Below are 17,565 nucleotides of genomic sequence, written 5' to 3'. Positions count from 1 at the left end.
TATAACTAATATAACACCGTGTGTTAACTGTACTGGAATTAAAATGAAAAAACTTGATTCAAGGGGCACGTGGGTGGCTCAGTTGGTTGAGCATCTGACTTCGGCTCAGGTCACAATCTCGTGGTTCGTGAGTTCGAGCCCCGCGTCAGGCTCTCTGCTGTCGGCCTGTCAGTGCAGAGTCTGCTTCGGATCCTCTGCTCCTCCCCCCCCCCCCACTTTCTGCCCCTCTTCTGCTTGCACTCTCCCAAAAATTAATAAATTAAAAAAAAAAAAAAGACTCCAAGGCCTCATTATCAGTCAGATCCTCCCTCTCCTCCTCCGCCCATCTCCCTCCTCCTTCCCCCTCACACACTGCTTCCGCCATACCGGCCACCTGACTGCGGCTTGAACGCACCATGGCGCTCCTACCTCAGGACCTTTGCACATGCTGTGCCCCCTTTCACCGATCTCCTCCATCTGGCTTCCATCTCACCATTCAGCTGTCAGTACAAACGTCACCTCTGTACGGCGGCCTGCCTTCAAGCCCCTGACCTGGCAGGACTCGTGATCACAAGTTCACACAGCGGCCATCAGCCGTCACTGTTAAGGAACGATGGCTCTAACGAGGGCAGGGGCAATGACTGCAACAATTGTTCCCCTCTGTGTTCCCAGCATCCTGCACTCAGCCTGTTGCACAGAAGGCCCGCAGGGCACTCAGATCGGGAGTCCACCAGCTGGGTGCAAATCCCAAAGCTGGGGACCTCCAGCAACTAGCTACTCTTCTCTGAGACTCAGTTTCCTCGTCCGTAAAACTATAACAAAACACTCACCGCCTTGTGCTGTTAGGAAAACCCAATGAAATGATGTGCACGATTCTAGCACACAGCAGGGGCTTGATAAGTCACTGAGGGAATGAAGCTTTTGGAAGGAACAGGGACCCGGGACCTTGCAAGTCTCTTAACATGTAAGAGGCGGGGCACCCGGGTGGCTCAGTCTGTTAAGCATTGACTCTTGATTGTGGCTCAGCTCATGATCTCACGGTTGTGAGATTAAGCCCACATCAGGTTCTGCGCTGAGAGTGAAGCCTGCTTGGGATTCTTTCTCCCTCTCTCTCTGTGCCTCCTCCACTTGTACTCTCTCTCTCTCTCTCTAAACAAACATACATACATACATACATACATTTAAAATATAAGAGGCTAAGGGGCGCCTGGCTGGCTCGGTCGGTCGAGTGTCTGGCTCTTGGTTTTGGCTCAGGTCATGATCTCCTGGTTGGTCCATAAGTTCGAGCCCTGTGTTGGGCTCTGCGCTGACAGCGTGGAGCCTGCTTGGGATTCTCTGTCTCCCTTTTTCTCTCTGCCCTTCCCCTGCTCATCCACGTGCACTCGCTCGCTCTCTCTCCAAAATATTTTTTAAAAAGCGTCTTTAAAATATAAGAGTCTAAGCTTTAAGGTTAATACTAAATAAGGAAATGACAACTTCCAAAACAATAAACACATACTGTCTGTACAAAATACAAAACGTATATTTTATGGGTGTATCCACAAGTATGCAAAAGAGCAGAGAAATTTTGGGAGGACACAAGTTAAGCTGTGACCCCAAGGGATGTGGGGGGACGGAGTCTTCCGTGTTTAAGCATTTCTGAATCACCTGAATTTTTTATATGCCTTTGGTATTTGCAAAATAAATTAAAAACCACAAAGCAAAGAACTCTGAGGCCCTCCACCTCCATCCCAGCCTTCCACCCCTGCTCCTCCAGCATCAGGCACCCAAAGCGGTTCCACTCCAGAGCGGCTTGAACCCCTGGCATGTCCCTGCAAGGGAATCTGGCTGGCCGTAGCTTGGTCACCGCCAGCCACAGCGAGCTCACCACCTCTGAAGACAGCGGCTTTGCTTCATTGTTCTGGAGTCAGGTTCTTCCCCCAGGGATGGAGAGTCTCACTTGGCCTCAGCTATTCCCACATGCTTCAAGGCTTCTGGGCATCCACTCTGCCTGGCTGAGAGCTCCAGGGGTCCCCTCACTTGCCCACGCAGAAGTCCCGGAAGATGATATCCAGGATCTCCTCAGTGCCCCCTCCACCGGTGATGCGGGCCAGGTGCCCCCGGGCGAGTCGCAGAGCCTCAGCAGCCAGGGCCAGGTCCTTAGTCTGCGTGTAGTGGCCAAGAGCGTCCAGGCAGCCCTGTAGGTGATGCTGGTGCCTTGCACGCGTCAGGAGCGGTGGGCCTGTGGACGGGTCCCCACACCTAGAGGGGACAAAGGATGTGATCTCTCAACTTTCACAACTACCATTGGCAGGGGGAGGATCGTTTGCATTTTGTAGATACAGAAAACGGGCCTGGGCGTGGCGGGGTGGGCAGGTACACGTCCAAAGCCAGAAGCTCAGCCGTGACTTGAACTTGGGTTGAAGGAGGGTGTGGGAAAGGGGGAGGGGATGGGCGCTCACACTTGGGCCAGCTCCTTCCTCAGCGCCTCCAGGAGGCCATCCAGCCCCTCTCCGGTCAAGCAGGACAGCAGCAGGTGCGGGGGCAGGTTGGGACTGGGGTCGGGGCCGCCTGGAGGCAGTAAGTCCGATTTGTTCAGCACCAGCAGGAGGCGCTGGCTGTTCCCATTGGGGCTCCCAGCTCCTGCGGGGGCGACAACGGTGTCCAGGAAGTTGCAGCTGGACGGAGAGGCCAGGTCAGAAGCATCCAGCACGGCTAGAATGAGGTCAGCCTGCTCAAGCCTGGGGGAACAGCGAGAACCAACTGAGCAGTGACCCCAGAGTTGAATAATTAAGGGCACGGGGGGAGGGTGGGGCACGAGCAGAGGCTGAATTTAAATCGCCGTCCTCCCCACGTCAGAGTCCCCACTGAGCTGAGCAGCCTCTCCGGATTCGGGAGGGATATAAAATAAATGCAGCCAGGAGAACCGGGAGTGCCTGCTTCCCCATCCCGCCACCCTACCCGCCTACCTCTCCCGGGCGCGCCGCACGCCCTCCTGCTCCACGGGCCCAGCGCCCTCCCGCAACCCCGCCGTGTCGCTCAGCAGCGCCGGGAACCCGGCCAGGTCCACGGGGGTCTCCAGCACGTCGCGGGTGGTCCCGGGTTCCGGAGACACTATGGACACAGGCTTCCGGCCTGGGACGGCGTGGAGAGGAGGGGTTATCACCAAGGAGGCGGGGCGGAGGCGATGGAGCCCCTCCCTCGGGCTCCACCTCCTGGCGAGGCGGACTTTTCATCCTCCCGGCTCCTCCCCCAACATCTGAACAGCTCAGTTCCCCAGCTCCCGGCCCCGCCCCCAACACTAGGCCCCGCCCCCGCCCGCCACGCACTGAGTAGGTTCACCAGGCTGCTCTTGCCAGCGTTGGGGGGTCCTGCGACCACTACGTGCGCCCCTGAGCGAAGCCTCTGCCCGCGCCTGGCATCTCGAAGATGTGCGCCCAGTGCCAGCTGCAGCTCCCGCACTTCGCTGTTAGCTGTGGATGGAAGAAAGCAGAGGGGAGGGAGTGAGGGGGCCTCCGGGGGCTGAGATACCAGATGTCCCCATCCCTTGGAGGACCCACCTTGCTCCAGGACGCCCTCCTCCAGGTTGTCATCCTCACCAAAGTCGATATAGGCCTCCACATGAGCCAGGGCCTGGGGTGGGGGGAGAGGGGGCAGTGGTGTGGCCACCCAGGAACCCACCCTCCAGTGTGCCCAGGTCCAGCCTGACCTAAGGGACCGGATCGGAGACTCCTGCAATGAGGAAGCTCTCACGCACAGGTTGGGCAGGTCGGGCCGGAAATGGACGAATAGGGGGGCTTGCCTTAGTGAGGGTCCTGGCCCAGCCGTGACAGAGGTGGCCCAGTTCTCCGTCCAGCTGTCTCAGCGCCTGCCGCCGCTGCGCCTCGGTTTCCGCATGAATTAGATCCGCCAGCCCCTCCACCTCGGTCAGGCTCAGCTTCCCGTGGGCGAATGCCCGTCTGGTGAACTCCCCGGCCTCCGCTGGCCGCAGCCCTGGCACGCTACCTGCGGGAAGGTCCTGGGTCCTGAGCCTCCCGGCCCCCACCCTGGGTCCTGAGCTTCACTGGCAGAGCCGGACCTCGAACCCAAGGCTGCAAACTCACCCAGGGCCTGCAGGACGCCACTCACCACCGCCGGGCCTCCATGCACGTGGAACTCGGCGCAGTCCTCACCCGTGAAACTTTGGGGACCTAGTGCGGCGAGATGGGAGTCGAGGAGAGTACGGCTAGGCAAACGCCTGGAGGGGGGAAACTGGGTCACGAGAGCTACAGCAGGTTCGGGATCTGGAGCCCCTCACCTGGGAACCAGAGCACCAGCGCGCGATCCAACGGCTCCCCGGAACGGGGGTGGCTGAGCAGGCGCAGGCAGGCGCTGCGAGCCGGGGGCAAGTCCCGGGGCGCCGTGAGGCTCCGGAGGGCGTGGCCGCTGGCGGGGCCGCTGGTTCGGATCACCGCGATGCCGCAGCGGCCGTGGCCGGAACTCAGCGCGAAGATAGTGGCCCCGGAACCGGGGACCGAGACGCCGCTGCCCTGGCGCGTGCACGGTCTGGGACTGGAGAGGAGGAGAATCAGTGCATCTGGGAGGCTCTTGTGGCAGAGTGGGAGGTGGATAGAGGGCTCGACGGTCGGGAGATGCCCCAGGCGGAGGGTCTGCGGCTGGAGGATGGGCAGATTGGAGCGTCTGAGGCCAGACCCGATTGAGGTCTCTGAGAGCAATAATTGACTCAGATGTGGGCTCTGCGGCAGGGGCATGGATATATATTGTGAAGCTGAGGGGGCTGATATCAAAGTGTGACTCTGAGGCCAATGCGCGACCCAGATGTGGGCTCTGCGGCAGGGGGATGAACAGATTGGAGCTTGGAAAAATGCGAAAGGTGGTTCGCCGCAGGGAACTGGGCCCTCAGATCCCAGGGAGAGGGTTTGAGCCCAAGCAGCACCCCACGCTGTCACACCCCTTTCCCTTATCGCCCCACCTGCGAGGCCCACGTGCGGCCCGGGCTACCAGGGTCCACAGCCCCCGCCACATGGATTCACAACCGGCGATCCGCCTACCCTCTCAGCCTGGGTGACTTCTAGTCCTGACAGGAGGCCCCGCCTACTCCGCGGCGTGACTGGTAAAATGCTCAACGATTCCCGATCATCATTGGGCCCCTTAGAAGACGTACTGCCCACTCACTGAAGATCTTCGTTTCTATTGGCTGGTGACAGGGCAAGAGGCGGGGAGGGGCTGCACGCGGGGGTGCCGCGAAATGGCGTTCCCCCGGCAACCTTAGACCGAATTTTTAGGATCCTAGAATAGTGAGAATCCGAGACACCGGAAATGAAGGGTGGGAGGAAGAACCACGCATGGCCCAGGGCCGTGGGAATTACACCGAGACGAGGGTTCGAGTCCCATATTTTCCATTGGGCCACTCCAAAGCTTTAGGCGACGCAAGAGATCTCAGGGGCGCAGACGGAAGGGGTCCGGGGAACTCACGCCCTGGCCCTGGTAAAGTCTAGTCCAAATCTCTGGGAAGATTCCTACATGTGTTCTCAGAACTCTCCAAGTTTCTCGCCCCTCCCCCAGCTTTCGCTCCCGCCGTTCCCTCCTCCTCGGATACCCTTCTTCATTTGACAAACTCCTCCTCAGACCCTAGCTCCAAGGTCCCCTCCGACCGGACGCCTTTCTGGAATCCCCAGCACTGCTCTCTCTGCCCTCTGGGCTTTTCCGGCCCAGGCCTGCTCCTGCAGAGCTGAGAATCCGGTCTCCGGTGTGTCCCTGGCTCCCCGAAAGCCAGAAAGGGGAATCTCAGGGATTACTTTCAGGTTAACCCAGGACAGCACAGGACCGCGGAATAAAGCGCTGATGGAGGAATTCCAGGCACTGGCTGGGCGGGGTCTCCGCGGGCGCTTTCGCACGGCCAATTCTCTGGTTCTTGGACGGAGCGGGCGGGCGGCGCTCTCACAATTTTGGGAAGAAACTGTCGGACCGGCTAAACCCTGCCTCGACCCGCTCAACTTTTTCATTTGTAAAAGAGGGACGAATGCGGACACTCGCCGTCTCCGCGTTGTTCCATCTGTCACAAGTATACATCAAGCGCCACCTGTGCGCCAAGAACCAGAAAGGGTCCCTGCCCTCCCTGGGCTCTCCGTCTAACAGAAGAGGCTACACAGAATGGTCAGCGGTCTGGATGCCAGACAAATTACAGGACGCCCAGTTAAATGTAAATTTTAGATAAACAACCAATAAAGTTTTGGTGTAACTATGGCCCATGTAATATTTGGGACATACTAAAAATGTATTTATTCGTTTGTCAGAAGTTCATTCACATTTAACTGGAAAGACTGTCCTTTTGTTTGCTAAACTTGGCAACTCTATCGGGTCCTCTCTGAGGAGGTGACGTCGTCAGGGGTCCAGGGGTTAACTGGACGGAGAGGGCGCGACGAGTGCCCCATGTAAGTGAACGGCTCAAGCTAAGACTCAGAGGCAGAACCTGCTGTAACTACGTGCTCGTCTTCTGTGGCGAAGTTATTGCTACCTGGAATCTCCCCCGACCCGGCCCGCCCCCTCCCACGTCCAGCCGTAGTCAAATCACGCCCAACTCAGATTCCAAACCCCGCACTTGCAGATGGGGAAACTAAGGCTGGGAGGCGGAGAATCCAGGCCCGGGGCGGGCGGGGACGAGACCCAGAATATGACGCGGGCAGGGACAAGGAAGAGAATGCACCTTTGGTGCGGGCGGAGACGAGCACCAGAGAGCGAAGTGGGCGGGCGAGAACAAAATCCAGAAAACAACACGGGCGGAGTCGAGAACCCAAGAGCGACGTGCGCGGGGACGAGAAGGAGAATCGAGGTTCCGCGCGGGCGGAGACGAGAAGCAGCGCTCGGGCACGCGGGGACGGCGGCCGGCGCGGGCGGGCGCGGCCTTTGTCTCCACCTCCAGCGCGCTCCGCGGCTGCACCGGCCCGATGAGCCCGCGGCCCCCCGGCGCTCGGGCCGCCCGCAGCCCCTGACCTGACCTGCCCTCGCCATGGCCGAAGCCACCTCCAACGCCGGGGGCACGTCCCTGGAGGGCGAGCGTGGCAAGAGGCCCCCGCCTGAGGGCGAGCCTGCAGCCCCGGCGTCCGGAGTTCTGGGTATGTGTGCGGCGGCTGGATCTGACAGGGTTGCAGGTGCCTGGGGTGCGCACGGCGGTTGGACCGGGAGGGGATTGGGGTCAGCTGTCCCAGGCCTGGAGTCCAGTCGAGGGGCCGGTTCTCCGGGCACTGCGGCTGCGGCGGGGCTAGAGCGGCTGGGAAGATGCAGGGGGCGGGGGTCCCAGAGCAGAGACGCGGACACGCCCCTCTGAGAGCCCCGGCCTGGGGCCGAGCCCAGTCACCCCTTGAGCTACCGGATCGCAGCCCGGCAGGGGTGCGCTCGAAAGAGCCACTCCGCAGAGGATACAAAATCATACGGTCCTGGGTTCGAATCCCAGCTCGCCTTTGTGACCTTGGGTGCGTGACTTAAACGCCCCGGTCCTCAGTTTCCTCACCTGTGAAATGGGGATAAGAACCGCGCCCAGCTCTGAGGACGCGCTGACATGATGTGGTGTAGCGCTCAGGGCTGCTAGTGAGCGCCCCATCGATCGTGGTTTTGGAGGCGGAGCTGGGCCTCAAGAATGAGTAAGATTTGTAAGGGAGGACCTGGGGGAAGGGCATTTCTGGAGGAGGGCCTGGCTGGTGCAAGGACACGGAGGGAAGGAAATAAGCCGAGGCCAGAGCTTGCAGGCCACTGAATGCCATGCTGAGTGCTGAGGAGCCCTGGAGAGTGTATGAGCAAGGGCCAGGGCTGGAGGGACTGAACCAGAGGCTGGGGTCCTGGTCTGGGAGTGGCCTGACCTGGGCCCTGCCCCACCTGCCCCCTAGACAAGCTTTTTGGGAAGCGGCTCCTGCAGGCTGGTCGCTACCTGGTGTCCCACAAGGCGTGGATGAAGACGGTGCCCACGGAGAACTGCGATGTGCTGATGACCTTTCCAGGTACTTGTGCCCACTGCCCTGGGCTCCCCTGAGCCGGGCCACCCTGAGTAGGAGTGTGTAAGAAGCCTCAGACCCCTTGTGACAAGAGCCATCAGTCCCTGTGCCCCTTGGCAGACACGACTGATGACCACACGCTGCTATGGCTGCTGAACCACATCCGCGTGGGCATCCCCGAGCTCATCGTACAAGTCCGCCACCACCGCCACACGCGTGCCTATGCCTTCTTCGTCACCGCCACGTATGAGAGGCGAGTCTCTGTCCCTAGCCTCTCGCTGACCCGGCTCCCCAGCTCCCCACCCTTCCAAGCACTAACTGTGAGGTCTAGCGCCCTGCATTTGTCCCAGCTGGCTGCCAGGTATACCAACCCTAGCTCCAGGAAGGTGAGCCAGGGCCTCTCCATGATGCCACCTCCCTGTCTCCCTGGCAGCCTGCTTCGAGGAGCCGACGAGCTGGGTCTGCGCAAAGCAGTGAAGGCCGAGTTTGGCGGGGGCACCCGCGGCTTCTCCTGCGAGGAGGACTTCATCTACGAGAATGTGGAGAGTGAGCTGCGCTTCTTCACCTCCCAGGTGCGGCCAGCTCTGGCTCCCAGTGTGCATCCCTAGCCCTTGGGCTGCTGCTCCCTGTGCTCAAACCCTGTCCCCTGCAGGAACGCCAGAGCATCATCCGCTTCTGGCTGCAGAACCTGCGAGCCAAGCAGGGCGAGGCACTACACAACGTGCGCTTCCTGGAGGACCAGCCAATCAGTGAGTGGGCGGGACCAACCTCCAATCACACGTGGGGAGTTGGGTGGGGCTATTAGAGGACAGCCTATCAACGTAAGAGGGCGGGGCCTAGAGCCAACTGATCAAAGGCTAGTGAAGAGTTGGGTGGGGCCTGGAGGCATCAGTCAATGAGGTGAAGGGGTGTGGCCTTAACTAAGAGGTGGGGCTTACTCCCTGGGAGGCTGGTCCCTGAGAAACCTTTTTCTGGGTCTAGCATAAGGTAGGGGCAGGACCATGGACAGCACTCCATGCACTGGGTGGTGCGGCCCTGGGCCTCAGTTTCCTCTCCAAGAGACCAGCTACCCCAAGTTCACCTCCTGACGCCAACTTTGCACCAATCCTCAGACGTTCGGAGCAGTGACCTGAGGCCAAATGGCTTTATTTAAAAACAGGGTTCTACACTGGCCCCACCCTACCAGGTTTCCTGCATCCTCTCCTGCCTGCCTCTGCACCTCCAAATTCTGGAGGAGAACTAGATAATCTGTCCACTCAGAACTTCTCTCCTGGGAAGGGCCCCTGCAGACTTAAAAGCAGGGAAAAGCTGGGACATGGGTTTTGGCCAAGGGGGCTAGCCAGGTCAGGCAGAGGCAGAAGGGCGGGCCTCACGCATTCTTGTCCCCCAACAGTCCCTGAGCTGGCAGCCCGCGGGATCATCCAGCAGGTGTTCCCGGTCCATGAGCAGCGCATCCTGAACCGCCTCATGAAGTCGTGGGTGCAAGCTGTGTGTGAAAACCAGCCTCTAGGTGTGGCCCCAGGCTGGGGGGGTGTGTGTGTGCGGGAGTCTCCGGAGCAGGCAGAGCTGACCAGAACACCCCCCACCCCGCCCCCGCTGTGTGCCCCTGGCAGATGACATCTGTGACTACTTCGGAGTAAAGATTGCCATGTACTTTGCCTGGCTGGGTTTCTACACATCAGCGATGGTATACCCAGCCGTCTTTGGCTCTGTCCTGTACACGTTTACGGAGGCTGATCAGGTGCTGGGAGTGGGCTGGGCAGGGGCTGGGGTACCTGAGACACCCTCCTTCCTGGGCCAACCTGGCCAACAGCTCAGCCCTCCGCCATCCCCAGACAAGCCGGGATGTATCGTGTGTGGTTTTTGCCCTCTTCAACGTGGTCTGGTCAACCCTGTTCTTGGAGGAGTGGAAACGGAGGGGGGCGGAGCTGGCCTACAAATGGGGGACGCTGGACTCACCTGGGGAAGCAGTGGAGGAGCCACGGCCCCAGTTCAGGGTCAGTCGTGGGTGTCTGGGTCCAAGGACTCCCAAGAATGAGAGGTGGAGGTGGGGGGCCACTGCAGGGACAAAGACAAGATGTGAAGTGGGGCTACGGCATCAGAAAGGGTGTGCCACGTCCGGGGATCTGCATGCTCGGAAGGGGAGGGGTGGGAAAATGCATTTAAGGGCCTGGGAAAGGTGTGCTGGGTCTGGGGGAGGGGGGGGAAGCGTCACCACAGAGGTAAAGGCATGGTGGATGGAAATGGAGTTCAGAGCACTGGGAAGGGTGTGTGGGGCAGGGTGCACCTCTGGCCTCACGCTGAGCCCCACCCCCACCCTCTGCCAGGGTATCCGGCGCATCAGCCCTGTGACACGGGCTGAGGAGTTCTACTACCCACCCTGGAAGCGGCTGCTTTTCCAGCTGCTCGTGAGTCTCCCCTTGTGCCTCACCTGCCTGGCCTGTGTGTTCCTGCTCATGCTCGGCTGCTTCCAGCTGCAGGTGACCTCTGGCCTCCCCCCCCGCCCAACCCCAGCCCCGGCCTTGGCCCTGACCAGACAGCCACCTGCCCGGGTCCACCCCCCAAGCTGAGCCCAGACGCTGGGGTGACCTGTACAACCTCCGCCCCTGCAGGAGCTGGTGCTGAGCGTGAAAGGGCTGCCTCGTCTTGCCCGCTTCCTGCCCAAGGTCGTGCTGGCCCTGCTGGTCAGCGTGAGCGCAGAGGGCTACAAGAAGCTCGCCATCTGGCTCAACGACATGGGTACGCCCTGCAAGGGGAGGTCCCGCTGCCCTGGGGAGGAAGGTCCTCACTGGCCTTCAGGCTCCCCGCTGCTCTCAGGGGGCCTGGGCCACCTCCTCACTCACCCCCTCGGCCCCCAGAGAATTACCGGCTGGAGAGCGCCTATGAGAAGCACCTCATCATCAAAGTCGTCCTGGTGAGTGGCGGCCAGCAGGCGGGCAGTGGGGGTGGCCTACATGGGGCACAGGGGGGGCTCCTGGGGTCAAATTTGCTTGCCTGTCTGCTTCCCACAGTTCCAGTTTGTCAACTCATACCTGAGCCTCTTCTACATTGGCTTCTACCTCAAGGACATGGAGCGCTTGAAAGAGGTGAGACCCCAGCCCACGGCAGTGCCCCCCCACAATGGCGGCCAGTGGGGGGCCGGACTTGGCCAAGGGGTCCACGGGCTTTCCAGCCCCTCCCCCCCCTCCTCCATCCTTCTCTCTCTGTCCGTCCGTCCGTCCGTGTGTCCTCTCTCTGCCTGTCACCCATCCCCCATCTGTCCGTCCACCTGTCCGTCGGTCCCTCCACAGCTCCTGCTCGTCCTGTCCCTGTCCCAGAGCCTCGAGCGGCAGCTTCGGGCGGTGCTGGTCCCGCTCGCGGCCCTGCGGTTCCGCCTGCTCCTCCTCTCCCTCCGGGGCCTCCTGCTCGTGGCCCGGGCCAAAGTATGGGCAGGTGGCGAGCCCACAGGGTCTCGCCGGGGTGGGCAGTGTGGCTATGCTTGGGGCCTCACGCTGAGCCAAGGGTGCATGTTCCCAGGGGCTGGGGCTCTGCTGATGGGGTGCAGATGGCAGGGGCCTCTTGAGGCCCTGGGCACCAGCTGAGCTCCTGGGCAGTGCTGCAAGCAGGGGACCTTGAGCCACGGCAGGATGAGACATGCATTACAACCCCAGGAGGTTGGCTAGGAGCACTGGCCTGCCAGGCTGTGGTCTTTGGCAGATGAGTGGTGGTAGAGGCTGAGTGCTGGGGTCTCCATGTCCTGGGACATCCAGAGGGGTGGCTTTAGCAATTGGGCTCAGGGCATGTGTCTGGAAGCTTGCTCCTGGAAGGCGGGTGCCCAGTCCCAGCAGCCTGTCCCGGTGCCCGGGGCCTCGCCCGCCCCCCACGTGGCCTCTCTCCACCCCCTTCCTGCCCCCAGATGCTGGCCACTCTGCTGATCACCCGCCAGTTCCTCCAGAACGTGCGTGAGGTCCTGCAGCCGCACCTGTACCGGCGGCTGGGCCGTGGCGAGCTTGGCCTGCAGGCTGCCTGGGAGCTGGCCCGTGCCCTGCTTGGCCTGCTGAGCCTCCAGCGCCCTGCACCCCGCCGCCTTGAACCCCAGGCCGAAGAGGGTGGCGGAGGCGGCAGCGGGGGCCGCAGGTGCCTCAGTGGGGGCTGTGGGGCACCTGAGGAGGAGGAGGAGGCTACCGTGGAGCGGCGGCCTGCAGGGGAAGGTGGGGAGATGGGGGATGGGCCCCGGGGAGGCAAGGAGGAAGAAGAGGAGGAGGAGGAGGATGAGGAGGAGGAGGAGGAGGAGGAAGATGAGGAGGAGGAGGGTGAGGAGAGCGGCCTCCTTGACTGTGGGCTCCGGCTGAAGAAGGTCAGCTTTGCTGAACGGGGGGCCGGGCGGCGGCGACCTGGCCCAGAGGCCCTCCTGGAGGAGGGGAGCCCCACTATGGTGGAGAAGGGGCTGGAGCCGGGAGTATTCACACTGGCTGAAGAAGACGATGAGGCCGAAGGGGCTCCCGGCAGTCCCGAGCGGGAGCCTCCGGCCGTCCTGCTCCGCCGGGCTGGGGGCGAGGGCCGTGACCAGGGGCCAGACGGGGGCCCAGACCCGGAGCCAGGTTCGGGCGACTCAGCCCGGAGGCAGCGGCGACAGAATCGGTCATCCTGGATTGACCCACCCGAGGAGGAGCACTCACCCCAGCTTACCCAGGCTGAGCTTGAGAGCTGTATGAAGAAGTATGAGGTGAGGAGGGGTCTGAGGGCCCAGGTGAGGCCCTCCCAGGGGCAGGGCCTGGGGTCTGAGGGGGGAGGTGGGAAGGGTGCGATAAAATGGGGCCCTGGATGTGGTCAGGAACTTCCTGGAGGGGGAGCTCTGGGTCCATTCAGGATCATCGGAGGAAGGCAAGGCTTGAGAGAGAGGAAGGTAGTCTAAGGGAGGAGGCATTCTGGTCTGAGGGAGGGCCCAAGGCCACACCCAGGCACCGCCCCGCCCCCTGCAGGACACGTTCCAGGACTACCAGGAGATGTTCGTGCAGTTCGGCTATGTGGTACTCTTCTCGTCTGCCTTCCCCCTGGCCGCTCTGTGCGCCCTGGTCAACAACCTCATCGAGATCCGAAGCGACGCCCTCAAGCTGTGCACGGGGCTGCAGCGGCCCTTCGGGCAACGGGTTGAGAGCATCGGCCAGTGGCAGGTGTGGGGGCGGCCAAGGACTCTGAGCCGAGGCCCCGAGGGAGTCCGGGTGCGCTGGGGAGGGGCAGGAGGCCCCGGGAAAGGGCGGCTGGACCCCACCGGAGCCCCCCCACCCCCACCCCGCGTGTTCCCCTGCAGAAGGTGATGGAGGCCATGGGTGTCCTGGCAATCGTGGTCAACTGCTACCTGATCGGCCAGTGTGGGCAGCTGCAGCGCCTCTTCCCCTGGCTCAGCCCCGAAGCGGCCATCGTGTCTGTGGTGGTGCTCGAGGTGGGGCTGGTGGCCGGGGAGGGGGGCGGGGCGGGGGGAGGAGCTGGGGGGGCCGCAGGGCGTCCGGAGCCTGCAGCCTCTTCCTCGCCTGTTGTCTCAGCACTTCGCTCTGCTCCTCAAGTACCTCATCCACGTGGCCATCCCCGACATCCCAGGCTGGGTGGCCGAGGAGATGGCCAAGCTTGAGTACCAGCGCCGGGAGGCCTTCAAGGTACACTTTGGGGGGGGGGGACATTGGTGCGGCGCTGGGCTTGGTCTACTCCTTCACTCGGTGGGGCTTCTCCACCTCGCCCGGCTGGCTGGCGGCCGGGTTCTTAGCAGGAGGGAAGATGTGTGGAGCCCAGTGTAATAATTAGCACTCCGCACCGGCCGGTCCCCTCCCGGAATCCTGGTGGCGTCCAGCAGCAGGCTGGCACTTGTGAACATTTAGTCATCGGCCAGCTCACCGGCGGTGTCCCGTTTGGGGCCAGGGACACAGCTGATGCTTCCTAGAAGCCCGGCTTCTGCCACATTCCTCAGAAAGCTGCAGAGTGGGCCAAGGAGCTCACCAGCGCCGGGCGGCGCTCTCCACAATGACCGAGATGGCCTCTGTCTGCGCTGCCTGGGTGGCCCCTGGCTCCGGGCGGCCAACGGGTACTTGAAATGGGGCCGCTACAGCTGAGAGGCGGAATTTGCATCGCACTTTATTTTGTCTTGCCATTTTATTCGAATTATTGAAACCGACGTTGACAAAGCCACGTGGGGCTACAGGCTCCTGGACTGGCCGGCGTGGAGTCTGGCCTGTGCCACACATGACTCTATCGCTGGTTCTCCAGAAGGCAGGGGACAGTCAAGAACCAATATGTGTTTACCCCCTTTCTCAATTCTTTTTTTTTTTTTTTTAATGTTTGTTTCTTTAGTTCTAGAGAGAGAGAAGAGGATAGAGAGCAAGTGGGGGAGGGGCAATGAGAGGGAGACAGGGAATCCCAAACAGGCTCCGTGCTGTCAGTGTGCCCGATGTGGGGCTCAGACCCACGAACCGAAACCAAGAGTTGGATGCTTCACCAACTGAGCCCCCCCAGTCGGTTCTCCTGTCAATTCTCAGAAATTCTCTTCTCGATTCTCAGAAAGCACTGGCATGAATCCGGGAATGCAGTTGGTGCCTAATAAGGGGTTAGATCTCTCCCTACTACCTCAGAGAGCCACAGGGTGGGCTCGGGGATGCAAATGGTACCCAAAAAGTGTTTAGATCTCTCCCCACTTCCACAGAAAGCCCCAGTGTGGGTCCAGGAATGCAGCTGGTGCCCAGTAAGTGTTTGGATCTCTCTCGGCTTCTGCAGGGTGCACCAGCATGGGCCTGGGCAGGGGGGGGGGCTCACGCACCTTTTCTGCCCAGTCCCTTTAATGGCTCTCTTCTGCCCACAGAGACACGAACGCCAGGCCCAGCACCGCTATCAGCAGCAGCAGCGGCGGCGGCGGGAGGAGGAGGAGCGCCAGCGCCACGCGGAGCACCATGCCCGGCGAGAGCGCGATGCCAGCGGCCGGGAGGAGCCTCGGGCCGAAGGCTCAGGGCTGGACCCTGCTGCCCCTGAGAAGGCCTCTGCCAAGGCCAAGGGCAGTGGGGCAGGCGGCCACGGGCAAGAGCGGCCCAAGCGCCCGGGGTCCTTGCTGGCACCCAACAACGTCATGAAGCTGAAACAGATCATCCCGCTGCAGGGCAAGTTCCTGTCGTCTGGGGCCGCATCCTCACTGGCCAGCGCGGGGGCTGGCCCTGCCGCCCGGCCACCCCCTGCCCAGTCACCCACGGGTAGCGACACCCGCCTGCCAGCCTTCCTCAGCTTCAAGTTCCTCAAGTCGCCTGAGACACGGCGGGACCCAGAGCGTAGCCACTCACCGCCCAAGGCCTTCCACGCTGGCAAGCTCTTTCCTTTCGGTGGGGCCCGGGCTGACGCCGGGTCCAACGGGGCAGGTGGGCAGGCCCGGCTGGATGGGACCCCCAGCGGCGGAGGAGGCCGAGCCCAGCGGAGTGGGCCGGCGGACGAGGCTGCGGCTGAGGAGCCGGACGCCCCCCGGCCTGAAGAGGAAGGCTCAGGTCACAAGCTTTAACTCGGGGGTGGGGACTCTGGGCTGGGCTTTGCGGGAAGGGGTGGGGTGGCCAGGCCTGGGGAGAGGGGCTGAAGGGGACAGAGGAGGCCCGGTCTCTGTACCGGTTGGGAACCTGGGTACGCGGTACGTGGAGCCTCTCAGTCAAAGCCTGCTCAGTATCTCCGGGACCCTTGACAGCCAAAGCCCCCTGTCCCGGCGGCCCTCCCGGGGCACCCTGCCCTCCATGCTCTGGTGCCAGGAGAGATGCAGGAGGCTTCTTCCCCACCTGGCCCAGCCTCTCCTGCCCCTATGAGACCCCACACCCAGCTCATTCTGGGGGGACTGGACCCCCCCCCCAGGCCTCTATGCAAGTCCCTAACCTGCAGCCCTGCTGTTCAGGGAGGCCTTCCTTGGAGGTGGGGGCCAGGGCTGCCTACCCAGGGAGCTTGGCGTGCTCGGCCACAGGCTGCACCCGGATTCGCGCCGAGCAGAGGTGCAAGCCTCGTGCCCACCCGCCCCCTCCCCCCCCCCCCAGCCCACCTTGCTAGCCCCAACCCCAGCCCAACCCAGCTCCAGGCTCCAGCAGCTCATCCCCCAGGGAGCCCAAGAGGTGGCAGCTGCAACACCAGGGACGCAGGTCAGAAATCAGAGGGACTTCCTCAGACTGTCCCCTCCCCCCCGTGACGGGGAGGGGCCCAGTGCCCAGAGGCAGGGGATGCACCGGAAGACGCCCACCCCTTGTCACTGATCAGAAGCAATAAGGCCCTCGAGGTGCCTGGAAGCCCGGGAGGGAGCGCGGGCAGGGTCCGAGCGGGGTCCGGCGGCGGGGGCGGCACCCCCCCGGAACGGCCCCTCTCGCCTCCGCAGGGACAGCGCTGGCCCCCGTGGGCGCCCCTGCCCTCCGCACCCGCCGCAGCCGGAGCCCCGCGCCGCCGCCGCCGCCGCCAACGCCGCTGCCCCGGCCCCCGACGCCGCCCGCAGGCTGCTGGCAGTGGGACGGGCCGTGGGGCTGCGGGGGCGAGGGCGCCGCCCCCCGCCAGGCCCCCGCCCCCGCCGCCGCCGAGTGCCCGCCCTGCGCCCTCGCCGGGCCCCCGCCCGCCCCGCAGCCCCTGCCGGGGGACGCCAGCTTCTACAGCCTCCCGCCCCCGCCGCTGCCGCCCACCTCCGAGCCCCCGGAGCCCCCGGCGCCCTCGCCCAGCCCCAGCCCCAGCCCCCAGGCCGTGTGCTGGCCCAGCGGCTGGCATTAGCTCCACCCGCCCGCCCTGCCTTCCTGTTCTCATATGCAATATCAGTCGTGGACCGGGGCGGCGGCCGCCACCCAGAAAACGCGCTTCGGCTCGACGGCCCCCAGTATTGGCTGCCCCATCCTGGGGCAGGGCCGGGGGCCGGGCCCACCCCTCCCCCCCCATCTGCCGTTTTCCTTTCGACCGGGATGGGGGAAAGGAAACCCCCCAAAACCAACAGAAAACACACAGAATAGGCGATTATTTATTTGTTTTTAATTTATTTTGTCATATTTTTGTAAAACGGCAGAAATGCAATAAAAAGTATATTTCAACAGTGCCCGAGGACAGAGCGGTGGAAGGGAGGGGGTCAGGGGGCCCAGTGACTTGTAGTTGGCGCCGGCTTTTTGGGGACCTAGCAGGCCTAGGGTGGGTGCCCCTCCCATCCTGTGACCCTTGGGGGCCTCCTCCTAAGAACTGGGTCTTGAGGCCACAGATGGAAAACTCCAGACTGCGCCAACTCTGAGACGGCCCAGATTTGGGGGCCGAGTCCAGGCCTGGGGCCCCTGGGAGGAGCTGCAGAGCCTGAGGCCCTGGCTTCAGCTTCCTAGACAAAGGAAGACATCTCGAAAGTGTTGAAAGGACTCAGCAGTTTGGGTGCCAGGCCCAGGTCCTGAGTTGGCCTCGGCCCTGCAGGGTGAGAGGTGACACGGTCCTCTAGGCCGCACTTTCTGGGATAACTGCCTCCCAGGCTGCCATCTGAGGAGCCAGAGCAGTGAAAGGAACTTGGGGTATGAAAATCGGAAGGCACCTGGCACCCGAGTCTCGATGTTGAGGGGATGGCACTTTTGGGGATGCCATTGGGGAGTGGCCAGGATGCCCCACTGTGGGATTGCTGTCAGACCCAAGC

The 17,565-nt window shown here is 62.5% G+C and overlaps 2 protein-coding genes across 3 annotated transcripts; one reads left to right on the top strand and one right to left on the bottom strand.

The window, feature by feature from the left end:
• Window positions 1–1,477: 1,477 nt before the first annotated feature.
• GTPBP3 (GTP binding protein 3, mitochondrial) lies at window positions 1,478–5,004 on the bottom strand. Of its 2 annotated transcripts, XM_047097150.1 has the most exons (9): window positions 4,931–5,004; window positions 4,256–4,509; window positions 4,062–4,148; window positions 3,761–3,963; window positions 3,519–3,591; window positions 3,288–3,431; window positions 2,928–3,093; window positions 2,421–2,699; window positions 1,478–2,220 (listed from the first exon to the last, which is right to left on the bottom strand). In XM_047097150.1, the coding sequence occupies exons 1-9, from the start codon at window positions 4,981–4,983 to the stop codon at window positions 1,995–1,997; spliced, it is 1,485 nt and encodes a 494-aa protein (XP_046953106.1). In that variant the 5' UTR covers window positions 4,984–5,004; the 3' UTR covers window positions 1,478–1,994. The 2 variants fall into 2 exon arrangements, with proteins under 2 accessions (XP_046953106.1, XP_046953105.1); XM_047097149.1 differs by having other exon boundaries at window positions 3,288–3,591.
• Window positions 5,005–6,746: 1,742 nt separating this feature from the next.
• ANO8 (anoctamin 8) lies at window positions 6,747–17,013 on the top strand. The gene is made up of 18 exons (XM_047095766.1): window positions 6,747–7,073; window positions 7,842–7,952; window positions 8,067–8,199; window positions 8,380–8,518; window positions 8,599–8,695; window positions 9,340–9,456; window positions 9,560–9,687; window positions 9,782–9,943; window positions 10,274–10,426; window positions 10,559–10,685; window positions 10,805–10,860; window positions 10,958–11,032; window positions 11,842–12,651; window positions 12,908–13,099; window positions 13,237–13,368; window positions 13,469–13,579; window positions 14,773–15,439; window positions 16,300–17,013. Exons 1-18 carry the CDS (start codon window positions 6,968–6,970, stop codon window positions 16,677–16,679), a joined length of 3,696 nt encoding a protein of 1,231 aa, XP_046951722.1. The 5' UTR covers window positions 6,747–6,967; the 3' UTR covers window positions 16,680–17,013.
• The last annotated feature ends 552 nt before the right edge of the window (window positions 17,014–17,565 follow it).

The sequence above is a fragment of the Lynx rufus genome, unplaced genomic scaffold (genome assembly GCF_022079265.1).
Source record: "Lynx rufus isolate CCGP_SWC_20201006 ecotype Redwood Valley unplaced genomic scaffold, mLynRuf1.p SCAF_4, whole genome shotgun sequence".
Taxonomy (NCBI): domain Eukaryota; kingdom Metazoa; phylum Chordata; class Mammalia; order Carnivora; family Felidae; genus Lynx; species Lynx rufus.
Note: the sequence above shows the minus strand (reverse complement) of the source record. Positions and strands in the feature narration are given on the sequence as shown.